This window comes from Coregonus lavaretus (assembly GCF_964263955.1).
Source record: "Coregonus lavaretus genome assembly, chromosome: 34".
In the NCBI taxonomy this organism is placed as follows: domain Eukaryota; kingdom Metazoa; phylum Chordata; class Actinopteri; order Salmoniformes; family Salmonidae; genus Coregonus; species Coregonus lavaretus.
In genome coordinates, this window is record NC_140021.1 from 28281269 (window position 1) to 28303550 (window position 22282).

Sequence of the window (22282 nt, forward strand, 5' to 3'; positions counted from 1 at the left end):
TCTAATGCTTCTAAACACCATTACGATGTTATGAATCCTGTCTAGTGCAGAAGTATATCCCTTTATATTAAGTGTCTTAATGTTCAACATTGTCTTATGCGTTTGAGTTGACGTTATATACCATCTCGACAGGCATTGTCAAGCACAGGGTTCAAACCAATAACTGGCAATTAACCTGATAGAACTGCACTTTCCACTGACAGGCATGAATATGGGAATGGGTGCTGTCCTCATTGAAGGTCAATTTGCCTGACGGTTTTTATATCCGTTCATCATGACCCATTACACCTCATGGCACAACAAGCTTAATATTAAAATAGAAATATACTTTCTTCAAACATTTATACAAAATTTGTGAAAGAATCATAAAGTCTAAAAAGGTTGAATTACCCACAATCCTCTAAAAACATTCACGTGGCAAGATAGGAAATGCAAGGAGATTACAACCAAAGACTTCCAATGAGTTCAATCAATTAATCAAAAAAATAATTTTAAAAAATGTAAATTTATTGTCTCTCTTTGGTTATCCTAATGAAAGATTTACATTATTTTGTTAAAATGATATTGAAACGACTTGCATAACTTATTTCTAATATATTTTGACACAGTTATGATATGACATAGCGGATACAGATAGGTGGGAGAAACAGATTGAAGGGTTGGAGCGGGGAATCTAACCCCGGTCTTCGGTGGGGAGAGGGATGTCCTGTCTAAGCCGGGTGCGTTACTGCTAGACCACAGGCTCTGCACGACTTGCATTCATATTTGTTAAGTGTATGATTTTTTCTATTTCAATTCAACCCAGAATAAAATCTTAGTATGGCTGTGCGGGTAAAATCTCAACGAAATGTACCATCTTACTGCCCCTCCTGTTTCTAATCTGTTAAAATAAATCATTAAAAAAAAAGTGGAATTCCACAAAATATATTCTCCATAGGCCCTTATCATCAGTCAAAATGTAGGCTATAAACCATTTGCATTTCTGAACCATTGATTGTATGAGAAACACAGTTTTTGTGTTTTGATACTGCCTTTTACATGCACTGAAACCCCAAAAAGTGTTTTCACAACGCTCTCATAAAAACACCAATATTCAGGTTGAAGAATCACTTTGGGTGTTTCAGAGTTCTATATTTCTGTTTTAAAAAAAAAACATTCTGAGTATTAAAACACTTGCATTGGGTTTACATTCAAACACCCTCCAAACACCAGATTTCAGTTTAGGTGCACTACTTTTTATGGTTTCATTACACAATCATGGTGTTTGAGACTTTTGTTGCTATCATAGAAATAGAATCACTAGAAAGGGTATTCCCATTCAAGTCAATGGGTCTGTAATGGGTGGACTGGCGGCCATTTTAGAAGTGATTCTATGTCTATGGTTATCATATCCTACCACAGGAAACAGGCTTCGTCAGTAAGCTGTTGGAGTACCTCAACATGGACCCCTTCAGTGATGCGCCAGATGCCCAGATGGAGGTTGATGGTGCCGGGGCCCCAGTAGCAGCAGGCGGCCCCTCCATTGAGGGCCAGAGAACAGTGGGTCTGGAGAATGTGAGAAGCAGGACCACACAGGGCCAGGTACCTGTACCACACCCCTGGGAGGAGAGGAACATGGCCATAGGAGGAAAGGTTGGATCTCCAGACCAACCGATGGATGTCCAGGGTTCTGAATCCCTTATAGACTCTGAGGTGGAGAGGTGGATCCACGGTACCAAAGCTCCCCCTCCGGAGGCTGAGACAGACGTCCTGGTAGATAAACCACAGAAGAAGAATCTCCTAGCAGAACCACAGAAACAGGACATTCGACTCCAGGAGGAGGAGGTGGTGCATATGGGGGTCAAAGCTTACTCAAAGTCACTGCGAGGGAAAGACCACCACAGCGACTTTGGCTACATCATTACAGACACAGAGTGAGTATGGTGAAGATTATACTTGCTGCCATTTACCAAACATAATGTATGTCTTTATACTCTCACTTCACAATGAGCAGTTATCTCCAGCTCTGTGTGTTTCCTGTTTTCTCTATTCACCTCATATATTTTTTTATTGTTGGGCATACTGTGGTTAATATAGACCTGAAGCAATCTTTGTTGCCTAAATTCAGGCTACTGTTGAAAAACCATACATCTTTCAAAACATCCCAGACATATACAAACGTTTTCTTTTTATAGAGAATGATCGCTTGATATCCTTGGTGGTGCACTTGGGCACAATAGCTGTGATGATAAGTCCTTAGGTGTGTGGGTATTACCGCACCGTATTACAGCGTTAATGATGATATGGTATCAGCAAAGGGCACCAGAGTCAGTCTCCACTCGGCTCACCGCAAGATAGGTTTCTATCGACTGTGTTTCGCCCGTGGCACTTTCTCAAATCCCTTTCTGCCGTTATCAGGCAGAGTGTCAGAGCGCTGTCCTTTACCTGTTCAATAGCACGCCTCTCGCTTTCTTGGGGGGCGCTCGCCACTGGCCATGATGGGCCACATCTCAGACACACCACTGCACGCGTGCGCCCACACGCACGCACGCACGCACGCACGCACACACACACGCACACACACACACACACACACACACACACACACACACACACACACACACACACACACACACACACACACACACACACAGTCAGGGGAGACAAGAGGAACAGTTCACCTTCCAGACTTTTCTCTCTCTCTTCCTCCTTCTCCTCCCCCTCTTCCTGCATCCCCAGCCCGATGCTGCTGTAGCTAGCAGGAACCTGCCTGCCGCGGTCTCCAGAGTTTGCTGCAGACCTGATGATTGCACAGTTGTTATCCCCACCTCCTTCCCCACCCGCAGTGGGGCCAGGCTAACTTGCTTATCTGACAGCTCCTGACATTGTGGTGGGGGGATGTGAGAAAGAGAACCAAGAGGAAAAGTGCTAGCATCAACAACCAAGTCACTCCTGGAGCTCTCCAGTTATTAGAATTGCAGCAGAGGGAGCCGAACGTGTCTTGAATCACTTGGTTGAATCTTTAACTTTCTAAAGCTCTCAAAACAGAAACAAAGAGAACCTCACTTTCTTAAAGGTAGAGTAAATCAAGTACCTCATGGTGATAGATGTAATACGATATTTGAGGATGTTACACCAGTAAACTATCTGGCCAGTAAACTATCTGAGGATGCACACCAGTTTAGATTTACAATTTTGTGTATTGTTATTGGTTGGTACGGTCTCTTTTAGCCCAATATTATCTTAGTCTTACAAAAGTCCTTTAATCCTTTAAAGGCAAAACATATGACAAAAGAAAGACCCCCCAAAAAGCAAGAAAGATGATGCATAATCTGTACGATATATTGTGCAGTCTACATAATGTACTGTTCCTTCAGAAAGTATTCACACCCCTTTACTTTTTCTAGATTTTGTTGTTACAGCCTGAATTTAAAATTGATTCATTTGAGATTTTATGTCACTGATCTACACACAACACCCCATAATGTCAAAGTGGAATTATGTTTTTAGAAATGTTTACAAATTATTGAAAAATTAAAAGCTGAAATGTCTATTCAACACTTTTGTTATGGCAAGCCTAAATAAGTTCAGGAGTACAAATGTGCTGAACAAGTCACATAATAAGTTGCATGGACTCACTCTGTGTGCAATAATAGTGTTTAACATGATTTTTGAATGACTACCTCATCTCTGTACCCCACATATACAATTGTCTGTAAGGTCCCTCGGTCGAGCAGTGGATTTCAAACACAGATTCAACCACAAAGACCAGGGAGGTTTTCCTATGCCTCACAAAGAAGGGCACCTATTGGTAGATGGGTAAAAGTAAAATAAAAAGCAGACATTGAATATCCCTTTGAACATGGTGAAGTTATTAATTACACTTTGGATGGTGTATCAATACACCCAGTCACTACAAAGATACAGGCGTCCTTCCTAACTCAGTTGCCGGAGAGGAAGGAAAACCCTCAGGGATTTCACCATGAGGCCAATGGTAACTTTAAAATGGTTACAGACTTTAATGGCTGTGATAGGACAAAACTGAGGATGTATCAACATTGTAGTTACACCACAATACTAACATAAATGATAGAGTGAAAAGAAGGACGCCTGTACAGAATATACATTATTCCAAAACATGCATCCTGTTTGCAATAAGGCACTAAAGAAATACTGCAAAAATTGTGCAAAACAAATGAACTTTTTGTCCTGAATACAAAGCGTTATGTTTTGGGCAAATCCAACACAACCCATCACTGGGTACCACTCTTCATATTTTCAAGCATGGTGGTGGCTGCAGCATGTTATGGGTATGCTCGTCATCGGCAAGGCTAGAGAGTTTTTTAGGATAAAAATAAACGCAATAGAGCTAAGCATAGGCAAAATCCTAGAGGAAAACCTTGTTAATTCTGCTTTCTAACAGACACTTTCAGCAGGACAATTACCTAAGACACAAGGCCAAATATACACTGGAGTTGCTTACAGAGACAACACTGAATGTTCCTGACTGGCATAGCATAGTTACAGTTTTGACATAAATTGGCTTGAAAATCTATGGCAAGACTTGGAAATGGCTGTCTAGCAATGAGCAATAACCAACCTTTCAGAGCTTGTCAAATTTTTTAAAGAATAATTGGCAAATATTGTACAATCCACGTTTGCAAACCTCTTAGAGACTTACCCAGAAAGAGTCACAGCTGTAATCGCTGCCAAAGGTGATTCTAACATGTATTGACTCAGGTTGAATACTTGTCTAATCAAGATATATTAGTGTTTTATTTTCCATTACAGTTTTTCTTGATCGCTAAAATACATTTAATGAAACTGGGGTCCACTTGATCTCCATCATAACCTAATGAGCACAACAGTATTATTTTTTCTAAAACCGTAAGTCATTTCTCATTGCTTTTACACACAATGCTAATGCTAAGCACGTTTTTGCAAAACATTAAACACAACTCTCTACAAAAGACGCAAAGCTCAGTAGAGTAAATCATGACAAACAAATTTCAAATATTTTGTCACAGCTGATATAAATGACTCCCATGAATGTGAACCACTGCACTCTTCTGCAAACTTCTTTGCACAATTGTTCAATCAGCAATCAGTCCTTATTCATGCATTAAAGAGGTCAGCTCTGAGTTGTTGTTTGCAAGAATGGATTAAGAGGCCAAGGGCAAGGACAAAGGAGAGGTAGAGGGGCCCATAGAGGAAGATAGTTCAGCTCTCAGTTAAAATGGAAAAAGGTCAAATAAACTCTTTTGTTTCTGGATATTCATGCACTTGAGTGACATTCTTTCTGCATTGGTCATCTTTGGTAAAATCATTTTAGGAAAAAATAATACAGCTCATGCTGTGATAATATGTTTACTAACCTTTTATGGTGCATACTATAATTATAGTATCAACAAATGGCACAGACATATAAAAGAGGGTTAACCATGTTAGGGTATATTGATAGTTGCAGGTTTTATTGGGCCATTGTGTAACAATTGATTGAAATAACTTTTAATTAGAGAACAAGTTGTATGTTTTGATGGAGGTAGTTGATTTTGTGTCATGTATTTAATGTTTTGAGAGTCTTAATGCATTTTGCAAATGAAACGTGTCATTTTGGCCAACGTGTTTCAGTTTGGGGCTGTGTGTTAATTGTTTTGAAAAAGTGAATTCTGTTTGAACAAATGTGCTCAAGTAATCGAGAAAAACGAATAAATATATATTTTCTAGCATTTTTCTTCCACTTTGACATTACAGAGTATTTTGTGTAGATCTTTGACAAAAAAAAGACAATTAAATTTGAATCCCACTTTGTAACACTACAAGATGTGGAAAAAGTCAAGGGGTGTGAATACTTTCTGAAGGCACTTTATATTTAATCTTTCACTCCAATGATCTGTGTTTAGCCCTGTAATTTCTTGCACACAGAGCATCCGCCTACAAAATGCCTTTGTTTGCTCTGGCTAAGTCCAAAATGACACCCTATTCCCTGTACAGTGCCCACTTTTGACCAAGTCCCATAGATCTGATCAAAAGTAATGCACTATGTAGGGAATAGGGTGCCATTTGGGATTCAGACTCTGTTTCCTTGGGCGAATTCCTCTCTGAGTGAGAGAGCAGCCACTGGACTGAGCTCAGATGGAGCATGGCTTTATCATGGAGCCATTACACTTTCACACATCCATTCCATTTTCACATTATTATTCGTCTCACTCTGTGTGTGTGTGTGCGTGCGTGTGTGTGTGAGTGTGAGAGAGAGAGTGTGAGTGAAGCACGCCTATATGATACAGCCATTACACCTCACACGGGCTCCATTTGCACCTTATTGCTTGTCTCATTGCTGGAAAATGCAGGTTATTTACCAAGCCCGAAGATGCACCTGATCCCTATTCCACTGGTGCAAGGCTGTTTGTGTGTGTGCTTGCGTTTGTGTGCTTGCGTGCATGCGTGTATGCATGCACATCTATAATGTGTGTGTGTGTGTGTGTGTGTGTGTGCACATCTGTACATTGTGTGTGTATGCGAGCTTGGTTGTGTGTGTCTTAATTGTTATTTTATGTACATGTAAGTGCGATGTGGAAACCCAGCCATGCTAATAGGGCTGGTTGTTGCCGGTTCTGTGACTGGTTGGTTGTAATATAAAGCAGCTTCATGTCTGATACCCTGGTCTCTCTCTGTCTGCCCTCCCCCCAGCTCCCTCACCTCTGACCAGGGCTTGGACCTGATGGAACATGTTGGTCGGAGGATCAACCTCCATGTGGCCGACATCCTCCACCTCTCGTATGTATTACAGGACACACACCTTGTGTTGTTGTTGTTGTTGATGAGTGGGACTGGAAAGTATTGTTGACATAACATTCTAAACCAGGGGAGTCAAACTCCTCCCTTGTACTTGATTGATCAATGAAGGTCATTGATTGGGTAGAAACTCCCCTCATCTGGTTGTCTATGTCTTAAAGGGGCAATCTACAGTTTAAACAATAAGAAAGTGCGCACCCAGCCACTGTTTTGATAAACAGCTCAAGGATGGGGCTGGAGAAATATAACCACTCTGAAATTCATAGACGGAGCTATGGATGAAAGGACTGACCATCCATGAAATCTAAATGATACTTCAAACGATGTTTTGAAGCTGTGTTTGTTTACAGTTACTTTGTTTACATTACATCCTTTGGAGTAAAACAAGTTTATATTTTGGTTTCTGGTGGGGTAAGAGAGATTCACTAAGCTCATGAGGCATTTATGACTTATATTCTTCTAGAATCAATGGCTATATATATCATTACTTTCAAGTCCTAAAATGGATATAGCAACTGCAGATTGCCAGAAGGCAGTCAATTGTTTTAAACAAGCAAATTTAGAGACACATTTCCAGTCACACCATGCCCACTTTGACAAAACATATCCGCCTCAAAGCAACCTCAGAAACAAAAAAATTGCGCAACTCAAAGGACAGCTCAAAGGACAACAACAAATGATGGACAGATCTAGCACTGTTGCAGAGAAAACGACAGAGGCAACAAATGAGATTGCTTGGATACTAGCGAGAAACAAGAAGGCCTTCACAGACGCAGAGATTGTCAGACAATGTTTTTTGGCCTCAGACAAAATATTGTATGCTGATTTCACAAACAAGGAAGATATTTTAAGCAAACTAAGGGACTGCAACTCTCAGACTCCACCATAACAAGATGCATAGAAGACATCGGCGAGGTCATCGGTAAGCAACTGATTACTGACATATCCGTGGTGCCGTGTTTTAGTATTGCGCTTGACGAAAGCACTGATATAAGTGACGTTGCCCAATTATGTGTTTGGGTCCGCTTCCCTCAAAACGAGTCATTCAGAGAGGAACTTTTATGTTTACTGCCCCTTCAGGGACAAACATGAGGAGAGGATATTCTGAAAGCCCTTGTTACATCTGTGTGCGCTGACGGCGCCCCAAACATGCGAGGGAAGGAGAAGGGACTCATAGGCCTGATGAGAAAGCGAGACGATATTCCCGAATTTGTTAACGGTTCATTGTATCATTCATCAGGAAGCACTTGTGGCTAAACTCAAAGACTGTGACTTACAGAATGTGATGCAGCAAGTCGTGCGCGTGGTGAACATTATTATTGCGAGGTCACTGAATCACCGGCAATTCCGCAAGTTGCTGGAGGAATACCAGACAGAATACGGTGACTTGATATTTCACAATGAGGTGAGATGGCTATCTTGTGGCAGAGTTTTTGAAATATTTCTCTCTCTCCTCCCTCAAATCCGTGAATTTGTTGCAAGCAAGGGGAGAGGGGAGCCAGAGCTGGATGATCCACAGTGGATATTAAAGCTGGCTTTTTTAACTTACATCACACAGTGAATCTCCAGCTCCAAGGGAAAGCTAAAACTCCGGGCAAAATTCTGCGTGTGTTCACAGCATTTCAAAATAAAATCACCACACTGTTCATACCTGACAGATAGTTTGTTCATTTCCCAAAACTCAGAGCAGTCACCACATCAAACCCAGACATACTGCAACGTTTTAGCTATGATGCATTTGTGCGTGTGTTGGAAGAGTTGAAGTTGGAGTTTGAGTCAAGATTCAAGGATATCATGGAGTACAAAGAGTTTTTCAACTTCATTGAGAACCCCTTTCATGTGCCAGTGTCATCTCTGACCCCAGTCATCACAGCCCTTTGTCCTGACCGTGCTGGAACAGAGAGTGAGATAGTGGAGCTGCAGGCAAATGACACATTGCAAGGTGAACTAAGATCAGGTGTTACCCATTTCTGGAGCCTTGTGTCAGACACAGAGTATCCACTTCTGAAAGTCAGCACTTATTTTTTGTCAGCACTTATTCATGTGAAGCAACATTTTCAACAATGAACATCAGAGGAACAGACTGACCAATACACACCTGGATTGCCTCACAAGGATAGCCACAACAGTCTACACATTTAGAATGAATTCAGTCAAGGAGCAGAAGGGACATTTTCGCTCATCCAACTACTGAGGTAGCCCTTAATATGGGTCTTATACATGTGATTTAGCCTATTTGATGTGTGTATGTATATATTTGTGATGTGCTGTACATCAAATCAATTGCATGTGCTCTATTGCTCTGAATTTGCTCTCAATTGATAATTGATAATATTGGAAGAAAAAGTACAACAAATTAAAGATCTGTGCGGCCCTCTGAATGATTGTCTCAACCCAAATTGGCCCCCTTACAAAATATAGTGAGAAAACACTGCTTTAAATTGACACATATTGAAAGGAAATCACAAAAAGCAGCAGACACACGACCCTCTGGGAATTAAGTTTGACACCCCTGGTCTAAAATAAAATACAATTTAAAATTCTGAAGAGGAAGATGTTGAAAATAAAAATCTCCAATGTAAGCTCAGGGAACAGAATAAAGATTGTCCAGGACTCCAGAAACAGTAGGCACTGTGTGTGAAGCTACTCCTGCAGTGCAGTAGCGGAGTGTGGAGGCGTTTTCAGTTATTCTGACCTTTGTGTGTTTGTGTTCCTCTGGAAAGAGAAATCAACTCTAATTACCTCCACATATAGGATGCGTCCCAAATGGAAGCTTATACCCTGTATAGTGCATTACTTTTGATTAGGGCCCATAGGGACACAGTCATATTCGGATGTCTCTATTGGATTCACCTCTCTGTCTTATTGTTGTTGATGCCTCTAAACACATTTATAAAACCGTCATGTTTCTTAACAATATGGTCTTTGTTGTGAAAACACTTGAGAAACATGCCCGCTCACACACGCAAGTACATAAGCATGCACGCACACATGCATTAACACACGGACACAAGCACACACACGTGCGCGCGCGCACACACACTCGCACAGAATCCCGCTGGAGAGAGATAGCAGTGTTAATGTATTATTGACTAGGTGAACTATCCTTGAACCCAGCTAGTTTTTCGTGGTAGTTCTGTGCTGCTGGAACCAGACCATGTAGGAGGCAGAGGAGACATGTACGAACTGAGTCTGACAAGCCTTTCAAGCATCTATTCCAGGAGAAGGCAAGTCTGGGTGCTTCTCACAGAACAGTATCATATGCAAGATGCCAGAGGGGCAAACAGTATGCCTTGTTTCTATAGATGCCTACTGCTATTCAGGTGCTTAGTACCATTATTTGGGAGTTAAAGATGACATGTTATCTACATTGTGGTCCTGTGTGGCTCAGTTCAGCATGGCACTTGCATTGCCAAGGACCAGCTGTGGCCACCCATATAAAAATAAAATGTATGCACGCATGACTGTAAGTCGCTTTGGATAAAAGAGGTTGCTTAATGGCTTATATTATATATACTGAACAAAAATATAAACGCAACATGCAACAATTTCAATTATTTTACTGAGTTACAGTTCATGTAAGGAAACCAGTCAATTGAAATACACTCATTAGGCCCTAATTAATGGATTTCACATGAATGGGCAGGGGCACAGCCATGGGTGGGCCTGGGAGGGCATAGGCCCACTCACTGGGGAGCCAGGCCCAGCCAGTCAGAATGAGTTTTTCCCCACAAAAGGGCTTCATGACAGACAGAAATACTCCTCAGTTTCATCGGCTGTCCGGGTGGCTGGTCTCAGACTGGCTCTATTGTGCCACACCGAGATGATAGCTAGCTCCTATGTATTCTGTTCCAGGAGACCGATATACAGGGATATAGATGCCTGCTAATGTACCCTTTGTCTGCGCTGTTTTTCCCTCCTTTTTGACTAAATGTGCTGTGCTAGAAGCGTATTTATTGAGTAATGATGGCCGTCTGTTTGTCGGTGATGGGAGCCAGAGCTCATTGTGTTTCTCTCCAGTATGCTCAGCAGGTGAGACTATGAAGCACCCGTCTCGATGTGAGCCAACTCTGGCTGCTAGTGAGGGTCAGAACACACTGACGCCCCAGTTGCGTCCCAAATGGAACCCTATTACCTACATAGTGCACCATTTCAGGCTTCTCTCTCTGTATGTGTCCGGCATGAGATTGAATGAGGTGAAAAGAGATACTCCAAAGAGGAGAGGATATGAGCCGTATGAAAATATTATCATAATACAAATGAGGTGGTTTAGCTTCGGGGTGCATGTTTTGGATGGATTTAAGTTTCTACATTGGATACTGTTATGTAAAAAGTATAAAAACAGCACTTTACTTTGCCTATGGTCATGTTCTTTGCTCTATAGAGATGACGTAAATGTTTTACTGATCATAGACACTAGGGGGAGTGGCCTCCTTAGACACTGAGGTACACTGAACTGAACTGAACTGAACCTGGTGAACTGATGGACACACCCAAACACACACCAATGTATGCACAAGCACGAACACACATGTGTACACACAGACACGCGGACGAACACATGCATAAACAAACACACACACTTCCCTCAACTAAGCTAATATGAGCACTGAGCTTATAAACCCCATTTGATTACACAGCAGAGTTTGGTAGATAACTTATCCAACTCAATCACCCTGAAGTACTATTTTTTCGCGAGTATATTTAGAAAATTATTTTAGGAAGAAAAACACGACTGTTTCATTTGAGATGCATCTAGATTCCATGGGCACCAGGAAGAATGTGGGAGAGATTGTGAAAATATTGACATTTGACAGAGCATACAGAAGTCAGGTGAAGGCAGGGCTTGACATTAACTTTTTTAGCCACTTCCCAGCTAACAATTATAGGGAACATTTTTGAAATATTACCCGTAATGTTCCAATAATGTTTGAGTGTCCAGTTTTCCATTAGTTAGGGGAACATTCTATATATGTTAGCAAAAACCTTCTGAGAACCTTTTTAGCATTAAAGTTAGGAGAACATTCCCTTAATGTCAAGCAGAACGTGTTTACAATGTTTTCAAAAACAACATTAATGTTCTAGACATGTTATGGGACGTTGCAAGAACATATGGGACGTTGCAAGAACATTTGTGAGTCCAGTTTTCTGCGGGTTAAGACAATATTCCATCAACGTTCCACCAAACATGCACAGAACATAGTTGCCTTGTTCTCAGAATATAAGATATTAATGTTCTAGACACGTTTCATGAGAATGTTGCAAGAACATTCCTGTGTCCAGTTTTCTGAGGTTTAGGAGAATATGGGAACGTTGCAAGAACATTAATGTGCCCAGTTTTTGGGAGGGTTAGGAAAATATTCCATCAACGTCCCACCACAGAACATAGCTGCCATGTTCTCAGGACATAAGTTATGAATGTTCTAGAGACGTCTAGAGACGTTTCATAAAGCTCAAGTCACATAAAAAAAATAAAAAACGGTGACAGAAAGTTGTGCTGTATCATGCAAGGAACCACTTCACAAAATAAAATGCATTATTATCACTGGTATTGACAATGGAAGGCTGCTGGTCCTTGATCCCAAGTATTATATCTCCTGCAGTTGTGACCTTGAGTCCATTCGGATAACTTAAATCTATAATTTGCTTGTCCGACAATTTGTTTTACTTGCAAGCGGACAAGCGTTAATGTTGAACCCTGGAAGGCATTAAAAGGAAGCATGTTTCTCTTTAACAAAAGGAGGTAACAGTGAGGAAAGTTGCTAATTCGATGCTAATTCAAAGCTGTGTCCATGAGGGCACCCTAATCCCAAAGCGCACCCTATTCCCTATATAGTGAAGGTGTGCACTATATAGGGATTAGGGTGCCATTTGAGACGCAACCCGTGTGTCCGATGGCGGCTGTGACGGATGGTTTTCTCTCAGGCTGGGTTACAGTAGGCTGGCAGTGTAATGATGGATCTCCCCCCAGTTTATACAGAGGCTGGAAGTAAATTGACTTCCAAGGCCAAACACAACGGGTGAAAAATTACTTGATGAACGTCCCAAATGGCACCATGTAGTGCAATACTTTTGAACAGGGCCCATAGGGTTCTGGACAAGAGTAGTGCACTATGTAGGGAATAGGATGCCATCTAGGATGCAGACTGAATAAAGGTGGTTTATGAGGGTCATAGTGGGGAGGCGGGGTGTCTGATGGTGACTGGGGGTGGGAGGGGTCACTTCACCTAACGATGCCCTTTCACACCTCACGCTTCCTGGGATTCTGACTTTTCCCATCAACCACTGCTCTACACTCTTAGAAAAAAAGCGTTCCTAAAGGGTTCTTCAGCTGTCCCCATAGGAGAACCCTTTTTGGTTCCAGGTAGAACCTTTTTTGGTTCCAGATATAACTATTTTGAGTTCCACGTAGAACCCTCTGTGGAAAGGGTTCTACGTGGAACTTAAAAGGGTTCTACCTGGAACCAAAAGCATTCTACCTGGAACCAAAAAGGGTTCTTCAAAGGGTTCTCCTATGGGGACAGCCAAAGAACCCTTTTAGGTTCTAGATAGCACCTTTGTTTCTAAGGGTGTAACACAATATTCGTTCGGTATTATCCATGATTTTTATATAGGGCAGTAGGGCTGGAAGAAGAAATGGCTTGTGAATCATAATATTGTAATCATGCAAAAGGTTTTCTTCCTGGCAAGATGTAAAAGACCTTAGTACCATATTATTTAAAATGTATTGCAATACAACAACCCCCCTGGTTTGTGGCTTAGACCCAAGTTTGTCACACCACCATTAAACCCTACATAATATTTTGTTTTACCAATTGCTGTTGGCTTTCTGCCTATTGGTCTGGGAGAATGATTTTTCTCTGATGGGTTTGTTGCTCGAGTTGGGGCTATGCTTCTGTAGATATATTTTTCAAATATATATTTGTATTTTTTACTGTGACTGGAGGGATTTCTTCATCATGTCCAGTCTGGTTAGTCTCTATTTTGGCCATGATTACCGTAGTTAAACATGTATACTGCATTGGAGAGCGAGGAGTGTGTTCAGTTCACTAGCTAGACAGTGGGGACTTAGATGGGCAGACAGACGGGTAGCCAGAGGGGAAAAGCGAACAAGGTTCTCAGCTGCAATACGGTGCCACACTTTCATGTTGGGTGTTTGTTCAAATTCAAACAGAAAGAGAAAACAACCCCCCTCCCTTCCACTGGCTCTGTGTCTATGTCTGCTATTAAAGATGTGAGGTGATTTGAAGCTTGCTGGTAGCTGAAGCTCTCAGGGAGTCACTCTGTCTTTCTCTACTCTTCTCTAGTCCTCTGTCTCTCAGTCTTTTTCTACCTCGGTCTGCTTTTGAATTGAAGAAAACTGAGTTTTGGGGTGTAGCTAGCTTTGCCTCTTTTGCTTCTATATTTCAGAGTGCTGGGTCCAGCTGTGACCTTCAGGGTGGGCTCCAACCCTCATAATGTCAGCACTGAAGATCTGGCCCACGTTGCAGGTACGTCCACTCTCTCATTTACACCAGCCCATATCCTCCAAGATCCACCCACCAATCATTACCGATATCCTGTTGATCATCATTTATTGGTTTCAACATCGAAGGAAGATACAGTAAAACCTCTAATAGTCTCAGAGAAGAGTTGATAGTTGATTCACACAAACACTTGCATGTACCCATGCAGCACAGAAACCCACACAGCATTTAGTCATTATTAGCTCTATTTCTTAAAGAACCCCTTCGTGTCAGTGACCTCCATTGTACTTCATTTCATTTTCACCACCTAAACCATTTTGTCATATTCGCGTTGTCGGAACAAATGAGAGTCTCAGATCCACAGCACCAGATAGTGTAGATATTACAGTGCCCTAGTCCGGACAAGCCCTTGTCTATAAGATTATTAACATGGTGTAATGACAGAATTGAGGATCAATTTCACACAGGATAACAAGCGGTTCCTACTGAGATACATAGGCTGCGCCCCAAACGGCATCCTATTCCCTATTTAGTGCACTCTCTGGTCAAAAGTAGTGCACTATATAGGAAATAGGGTGCTATTTGGGATGTAGAGAGTGACCCTGGATGGGCTTCATCTGCTCTCCTCTTACATCCACTAGACTGACGGACAGGCTCAGACAAGCTCGTCGTCGTAAAGCCAGGCAGTTTGATGTGGTCTGATAGAAAGGTGTCATGATGAGAGTGAAAAAGAGGATTTGATATTTCAGTATGCACCGCTCCCGCACCGCACTACACCACACCACACCGCACCGCTGGCATTGTCTGAACTTGGATCAACAAGGGAGTGTGACGCCCTTGCTTCGGTTGAAAATGACTTTGAGAAGCAGCGAGCAACAGTCCAACAGTCAATAACATTGGGGTTGGAACAACAACAGTAACAACACCAACACAAACCACATGGAACCTTTTTATATTGGCTAAAATGTGCTGTTGTTTCATTCAGTGGAATTTGGCACCGGTCTCCTACTGTTGAATTATTGGGTGGTATATAGTGGTTTGTTTCTGTCCTATTCATTTACAGAGATGCTACAACATCAACACTAGGAAATAGGGAGAAGGCTCTTGCGGAAAAACCACATGATTTCACATGTGGAAAATCACATGTGAAATCATGTGAAACCGTGTGTTTTTGGTATTTTACAAGTATTTCACATGTGGGATTTTCAAATGTGATCACATAACCTTTCACATGTGGATTCAAATCTTCACACATTTCACAATATTTTTCACGAGATTTCACAGGTAATGCCCTGCAAACAAAAATCTGTAGTTAGGATCTCCCCAGAATGTCACGCGGTCACAGGGTTTTCAATTTACATATTTGACACACTTTGACATACACGATTACATTGTGTATGTATACACTAATTAGGCCTCCTGTAGATCAGTTGGTAGAGCATGGCGCTTGTAACGCCAGGGTTGTGGGTTCGATTCCCACGGGGGGCCAGTATGAAAAATGTATGCACTCACTAACTGTAAGTCGCTCTGGATAAGAGCGTCTGCTAAATGACTTAAATGTAATTATTGTGTCCTCAGCTGGGATTTGAACTCCCAACCTCTTCTTTCACAGCATTCTGATCTTCCTGCTATGCCTCCATGTTTGTGTCAATAACTGATTTCACCTGTATTCCTACACTTTAGACTTCAAAGTCAATCTCAGATTTGTTAAAAATACACTCAAGAAAAACAATTATATTTATCATAGTGATTGAGGAGTAACATTAAAACAGAATAATGTGCCCCACCAACATTAGACAACTATGCAGAAAAATATTCAAATTGCTAATGAAATGAATGATGAGAGAATAGTCAGATTAACAGATAACTAAAATAGAAGTGCAGATGGCACTCTTTTGTTAAGTGCAGAGATGTATTATAGGTAATGAATGTGTAGGGGAATGCTACAGACTTTGCGGCGCAGCAGAAAGATCAGCGTACCCCAAGTCCAGAGGTTGTGAGTTCAAATCCCAGGTGGGGTCATATTGAAAAGTCAGTACTAAGTGATCATGTCAAATGTAGTCATATTGTCATTGATTATAGATTTTTACACTATTTTAGCTGAACAGCGTACCACTTACTTTAAAACCCCCTTGTCATTTCATTCCCTTACAAACAAAACACGTGAAATGTGCAGTTTCACATGTGAAATAACAGTTTTCACATGTTGCGCTGAAATTTTAACATGTAAAAAAAGAAAGAGGTAGGTGAGGTCAGTTGTTGTATTAAATTTAGAGTTTACATGTTAGTACCACCTTTTCACATGTGAGGAGAATAACATGTTTTCACCTCACATGTGAATTGCAGATTCACAGATGGGTTGAGTGTGATTTGAGACATAAAGATGGCTGAAATATGATGAAAAGGTGGCTGGATTGGTTGGTGTTACATGGGTATTGAAGCTGTGATTGTGCAAGCACCAGAATAACAGTTACTCCACGATTCTAGTGCTGTAGACCCCTATGGGTACGTCCATCAGTACTCGGTTGAGATACTTCTGGGTGTGTGCGTGTGTGTTTCTGTGTGTGTGCGTTCGTGCCTGCATGCATGCGTGTGCCTGCGTGCTTGCGCGCTGGTTCGTGTTTGTCCGTGTCTATGTGGAGTGATTTGACTGTTGATTAGGCATCGTGGGGGGAGAGCTAATGACAGCAGCGAGTTGGGCTGAAATGTCAGACCAAATGTTAAGTCAACATGATCAGCATCCTGACCACTATTGATGAATTATGAATCCAGCCGACCAGAATACCAATGACTGACTGACAGCTGCCTGGTGTAACACATGGGGATGTGTGAAACTTACTCCTCGAGGTGGCACGATCGGCTAAGACGCTTGAGGGAGGGCAGTCACATGTACTAGCAAGGCAGAGGTCGGAAGTTCGCGCCAGGTATGGGCCGAATCAGGAGGAAGTGGTACTCGCTAAGCAAGCAGCGTGACATCCTTTAAACTGGCAGGAGGAATACTTAGATATCCAACTTAGACAGTCACGCTGTTTCAGTTGGGCAATGCATAGTACAGGGATGGGCAACTGTCACTACTACTAGTCAAGGTCTAAACTTATTGTTGAATAGTACAATACACAAGGTGCAATTTCGAAATGTGTTTGTGCATCAGCAGTTTTTCTCTTATGTCAGTCACTGAAAGTCACTCAATTACCCCATGTCAGCTAAACATTTGTTGGTTGGTAAGTTAGTTTAGCCAGCTATCTGAACTTGTAGTAATCATGGTTGAATTACCGACTAGGGGGCCCCCATTGATTTTGTTACTCACTCTCACTCAGATATCAAATTAAAAACCGCAAACATTTCTCTCTAACCTATTGCAAAATGTGTAGAATTGCAGCAATCTTGCTTTAAAACTGCAACATTTTCTCTACATCCCATGGCAAGAATTGCAGGAAATTAACTAAAAAAAAAATTTCTCTTAAGGCCCCCAAAAGGCTAGGGCTGGCTCTGACTACGTGTGTCGGTATAGATGTGGGTATGCAGACCCCCGAGCCACTGCGGCCCCTCATGATGAGTTCAGATTTTTTGTGGCCCACTCCTATCAAAGTTGCCCATCCCTGGTATAGCTAATATACTGTATGTTATATTTAGCAGTGAAACAGGGAAAGTATAGATTTAACAGGAAATCTATAGATTTAAAATGTTTACAAATGTACATAATATGCCATATATACAGTATAGTAGTATATAGATCAATTTAGAATAATAAAAACATTCAGTTTGTATACCGAAGACAAAAACATAATTATATCATCCTGCATTATTATAAATTATTTTCTAGAATGTTTTAAACCTATAATATTCATACTGTGAAGTGAAATGAAGATGCTCTGGGTTGAATGTGAAACATAAACTGACAGCCAAATCACTCGCCTTCCTGGGTAATCCTGGGCTACCTTTGACCTCTGTGTGACTGTGCATGAACAACATGGCCGCATGATGAACTTGTCACACACGCACGCAAGCACACTTGCAAGCACATATGTATGCACGCACACACACACACACACATCAAACCCTTGTGTGTTGAAACAGTCTATTTGTGTGTTGACCATTGACTGTTTTCCAGGTTTGTGGAAAATAAATGGAGGAACTGTAAGGTGTTTCTTTAGTTTAGCTCTATACTGAGTATTCTTCTTGAAAAAGCAACAGACGGGTTGGCTGAAAACGTCACAAAAAGTATGCGTGCGCATTGATTTGGCAAGAAGGCGTGCGTTGTTATGATTCTGAACGGTCAGATAGCTAGCAACAATGACAATAAGGTGCCATGTGGGGAGTCGTAGGTGGCTCGTTTTAGCCGGTTGTATCGTGTTATTGATACCATGTCTTGTTTTGAGGTGTTTTGACTGATGTCAAAATTCTCTAGCTAGCTAACCAACAACTGTAACAATGTATTTGAGAGACAAGTGCTCATTGTGCAAATTAATTTGTTTTCAATAAACATTTGGAGACAAAATATAGTTTACATGTTCTCAACAGTCCAAGCCAACCCTGTCTGTTTTGCCCCGTAGTTGCGCACGTGTCAGTTTTGTTGCTAAACAACCAACCGTCTATAGAAACCCCTTTTAGTGGAAAGAATCAGAAGAGAACAACAACACATTGATTGGGATTGGAGAATAGACCTGTGTCAAAGATAGCGCCATTTAAATGCATACTTTTTTTCCATGTCTTTGTGAATGTCTTAAACTCTATTCATTTAAATACATTTCTTCATCTTTACATGTTATGACATTATACATTTACATTATACATTTGCATTGAATAAGGTTTATTTATTACATTATACATCTATGTGAGTGAGGTGTTTTGATATCTTTCTACTAGATCAGTTTAAAATATGTAATTGAAAAGCCATCATATAGGGAGAGAAAGGTCCCATTGAAAATCCTTCTTATAGGTAGAGATCCCATTGAAAAGCAAGTTGTGCATCCCAAATGGAACCCTATTCCCTATATAGTGCACTACTTTTGACCAGAGCCCTATGAACTCTGGTCAAAAGTAGTGTACTATATAGGGAATATGGTTCCATTTGAGACACACCTGGACAGTATAAAGAGGAGATTTGCTACCTCAATGAAAGCCATGCCATCTTTTGGCTGTGGGTACTTACTGGTAGAATAAGGAGTGAAAAGCAGAATCGAAGGTCTCACTGTATTAGTGAAGGTAAGAGCTACTAGGAGCTCTTGTGTTCTGCTCAACTGGAAAACCGGTGGACAAAGACCTGTGCTCACTAATCCCCGCATGGCTTGAAAACAAAAGATAAGGCGGCTGCTTTATCAAAACTACTAGGCTATTGTGTGTATGTGCGTGCATGCGTGCGTGTGTTAATCATTTGCGAGGGAAATGATTTATTCAAGTTTTGATGAAGTGCCGACGAAGCTGTAAAAAACGATGTTGCAATGTGTCATTAAAGATACTTTATTTTTGCTCCTTCATTCGCTCATGCTCTCTCTTTCTCTCTCTTTCTCTCTCTTTCTCTCTCTTTCTCTCTCTTTCTCTCTCTCCTTCTTATTCTCTCTCTCCTTCTTATTCTCTCTCTCTGATAGAATGAGGTTCTGAATGTGGTGAAAAGCTGTATACTTCAGACTTCTCTGCAAACATGTAAATCACCTTCACTTGGGAAATTGGTTCTGTCAAAATTGGTTACGCTCACTGCTAACCAACATTTCTTTAGCCACGGGAAATGTAATCCCCCTCTCATTTTCCCTTCTTTGTTTTTTCTTCTGTGTACAGTAACCGAATAGGTGGGAACAGGCATGGTTTGTTTTTTGTTTCCTTAGAGCAATTACTGTATGTGGGCCAAGATCATTCATACAGTGTTAAACACATTTACATGCATTTGTGAAACATCTGAAAAAGAAAATGTTGTCTGTTTTTTTAAAGGATTTTTATTGGGAAGAAAATGCCTGTTTTGAGGCAATTTGTATTATCTTCCATCTTCTTGAACATATTTATTTCAGCATATCATTGGATATGCAATTTATGATGCTTCATTTTTTTTTGCTTACTCTGGACAGATTGCTTCACAGCATTCTATTGGCAAATCTTATCAATGGAATAATGTATGAGTATGGCACACTATTCTATTCTATTAGGTCTACAAGTATGTGTTTCTCTTCCAACCATTAACATATCACACTGATTGCATTCGCCCCCCTATGAAGCTCAGACAGTGATCGGGATGCCATGTGGTCAAGGATGGGTGGCTGTGTTGAAGATGTATAGGCTGCTGGGCGGTGGGTTGACCCCTTTGTCTGGACTGTCATGGCTGGTCGACCCCAGGGGCTCAGCAGGGTGCCCCGGGTTCCAGGCCGTGAGAACCACAGCCCTGGTCAATGAGCTGGGGTCCTCTGGACCGACAGGGGCCAGCAACCGGGGCCATCTGGAGCAGATCTGGAGAGAGACAGAGACAGACAGAGAGAGCCAGGGGGAGAGAGACAATAGGCAGAGATCTAATTTATATATAACATAAATAATTTAGATATGATTTGAATGTGGAGAGACTGAGACACTGCCTTCCCCTCAGTCAGGGAAAGATACACACACATACACTACCAGTCAAAAGTTTGGACACACCTACTCATTCCAGGGTTTTATTTTGACTATTTTCTACATTGTAGAATCATAGTGAAGACATCAAAACTATTAAATAACACAAATGGAATCATGTAGTAACCAAAAACAATTCAAAATGTATTTTATATTTGAGATTATTCAATTAGCCACCCTTTGCCTTGATGACAGATTTGCACACTCTTGGCATTCTCTCAACCAGCTTCATGAAGTAATCACCTGGAATGAATTTCAATTAACAGGTGTGCCTTCTTAAAAGTTAATTTGTGGAATTTCTTTCCTTCTTAATGCATTTGAGCCAATCAGTTGTGTTGTGACAAGGTAGGTTGTGATACAGAAGATAGCCCTATTTAGTAAAAGACCAAGTACATATTATGGCAAGAACAGCTCAAATAAGCAAAGAGAAACAACAGTCCATCATTACTTTAAGACATGAATGTCAGTCAATACAGAACATTTCAAGAACGTTGAAAGTTTCTTCAAATGCAGTCGCAAAAATCATCAAGCGCTATGATGAAACTAGCTCTCATGAGGGCCGCCACAGGAATGGAAGACCCAGAGTTACCTCTGCTGCAGAGGATAAGTTCATCAGAGTTACCAGCCTCAGAAATTGCAGCCAAAATAAATACTTCACAGAGTTCAAGTAACAGACATCTCAACATCAACTGTTCAGAGGAGACTGTGGGATTTTTTTATTTAACCCTTATTTAACTAGGCAAGTCAGTTAAGAACAAATTCTTATTTACAATGACGGCCTACACCAGCCAAACCAGATGGAATTGAACCAGGGAGTCTGTAGTGACTCAAGCACTGAGATGCAGTGCCTTAGACCGCTGCGCCACTCGGTAGCACAGGCTTTCATGGTCGAATAACACAAAGAAACCACTACTAAATGACACCAATAAGAAGAAGAGACTTGCTTGGACCAAGAAACACGAGCAATGGACATTAGACCGGTGGAAATTTGTCCTTTGGTCTGGAGTCCAAATTTGAGATTTTTGGTTCCAACCGGCGTGTCTTTGAGTGACGCGGTGCGGGTGAACGGATGAGCTCTGCATGTGTAGTTCCCACCGTAAAGCATGGAGGAGGAGGTGTTATGGTGTGGGGGTGCTTTGCTGGTGACACTGTCTGTGATTTATTTAGAATTCAAGGCACACTTAACCAGCATGGCTACCACAGCATTCTGCAGCGATACGCCATCCCATCTGGTTTGGGCTTAGTGGGACTGTCATTTGTTTTTCAACAGGACAATGACCCAACACACCTCCAGTTTGTGTAAGGGCTATTTTACCAAGAAGGAGAGTGATGGAGTGCTGCGACAGATGACCTGGCCTCCACAATCCCCCGACCTCAACCAAATTGAGATGGTTTGGGATGAGTCAGACTGCAGAGTGAAGGAAAAGCAGCCAACATGTGCTCAGCATATG

The 22282-nt window shown here is 41.4% G+C and overlaps 1 protein-coding gene across 1 annotated transcript in view; it reads left to right on the plus strand.

The window, feature by feature from the left end:
- Positions 1-22282, plus strand: part of LOC311108909 (receptor-type tyrosine-protein phosphatase N2-like) — a gene marked incomplete at both ends in the record, with an annotated part of 289302 nt that overhangs the window by 92374 nt on the left and 174646 nt on the right. Inside the window, 3 exons of the mRNA XM_084151698.1 lie at positions 1402-1913; positions 6670-6756; positions 14185-14264. Coding sequence (XP_084007824.1) covers positions 1402-1913; positions 6670-6756; positions 14185-14264 — 679 coding nt within the window. The remainder of the gene's footprint in view (positions 1-1401; positions 1914-6669; positions 6757-14184; positions 14265-22282) is intronic.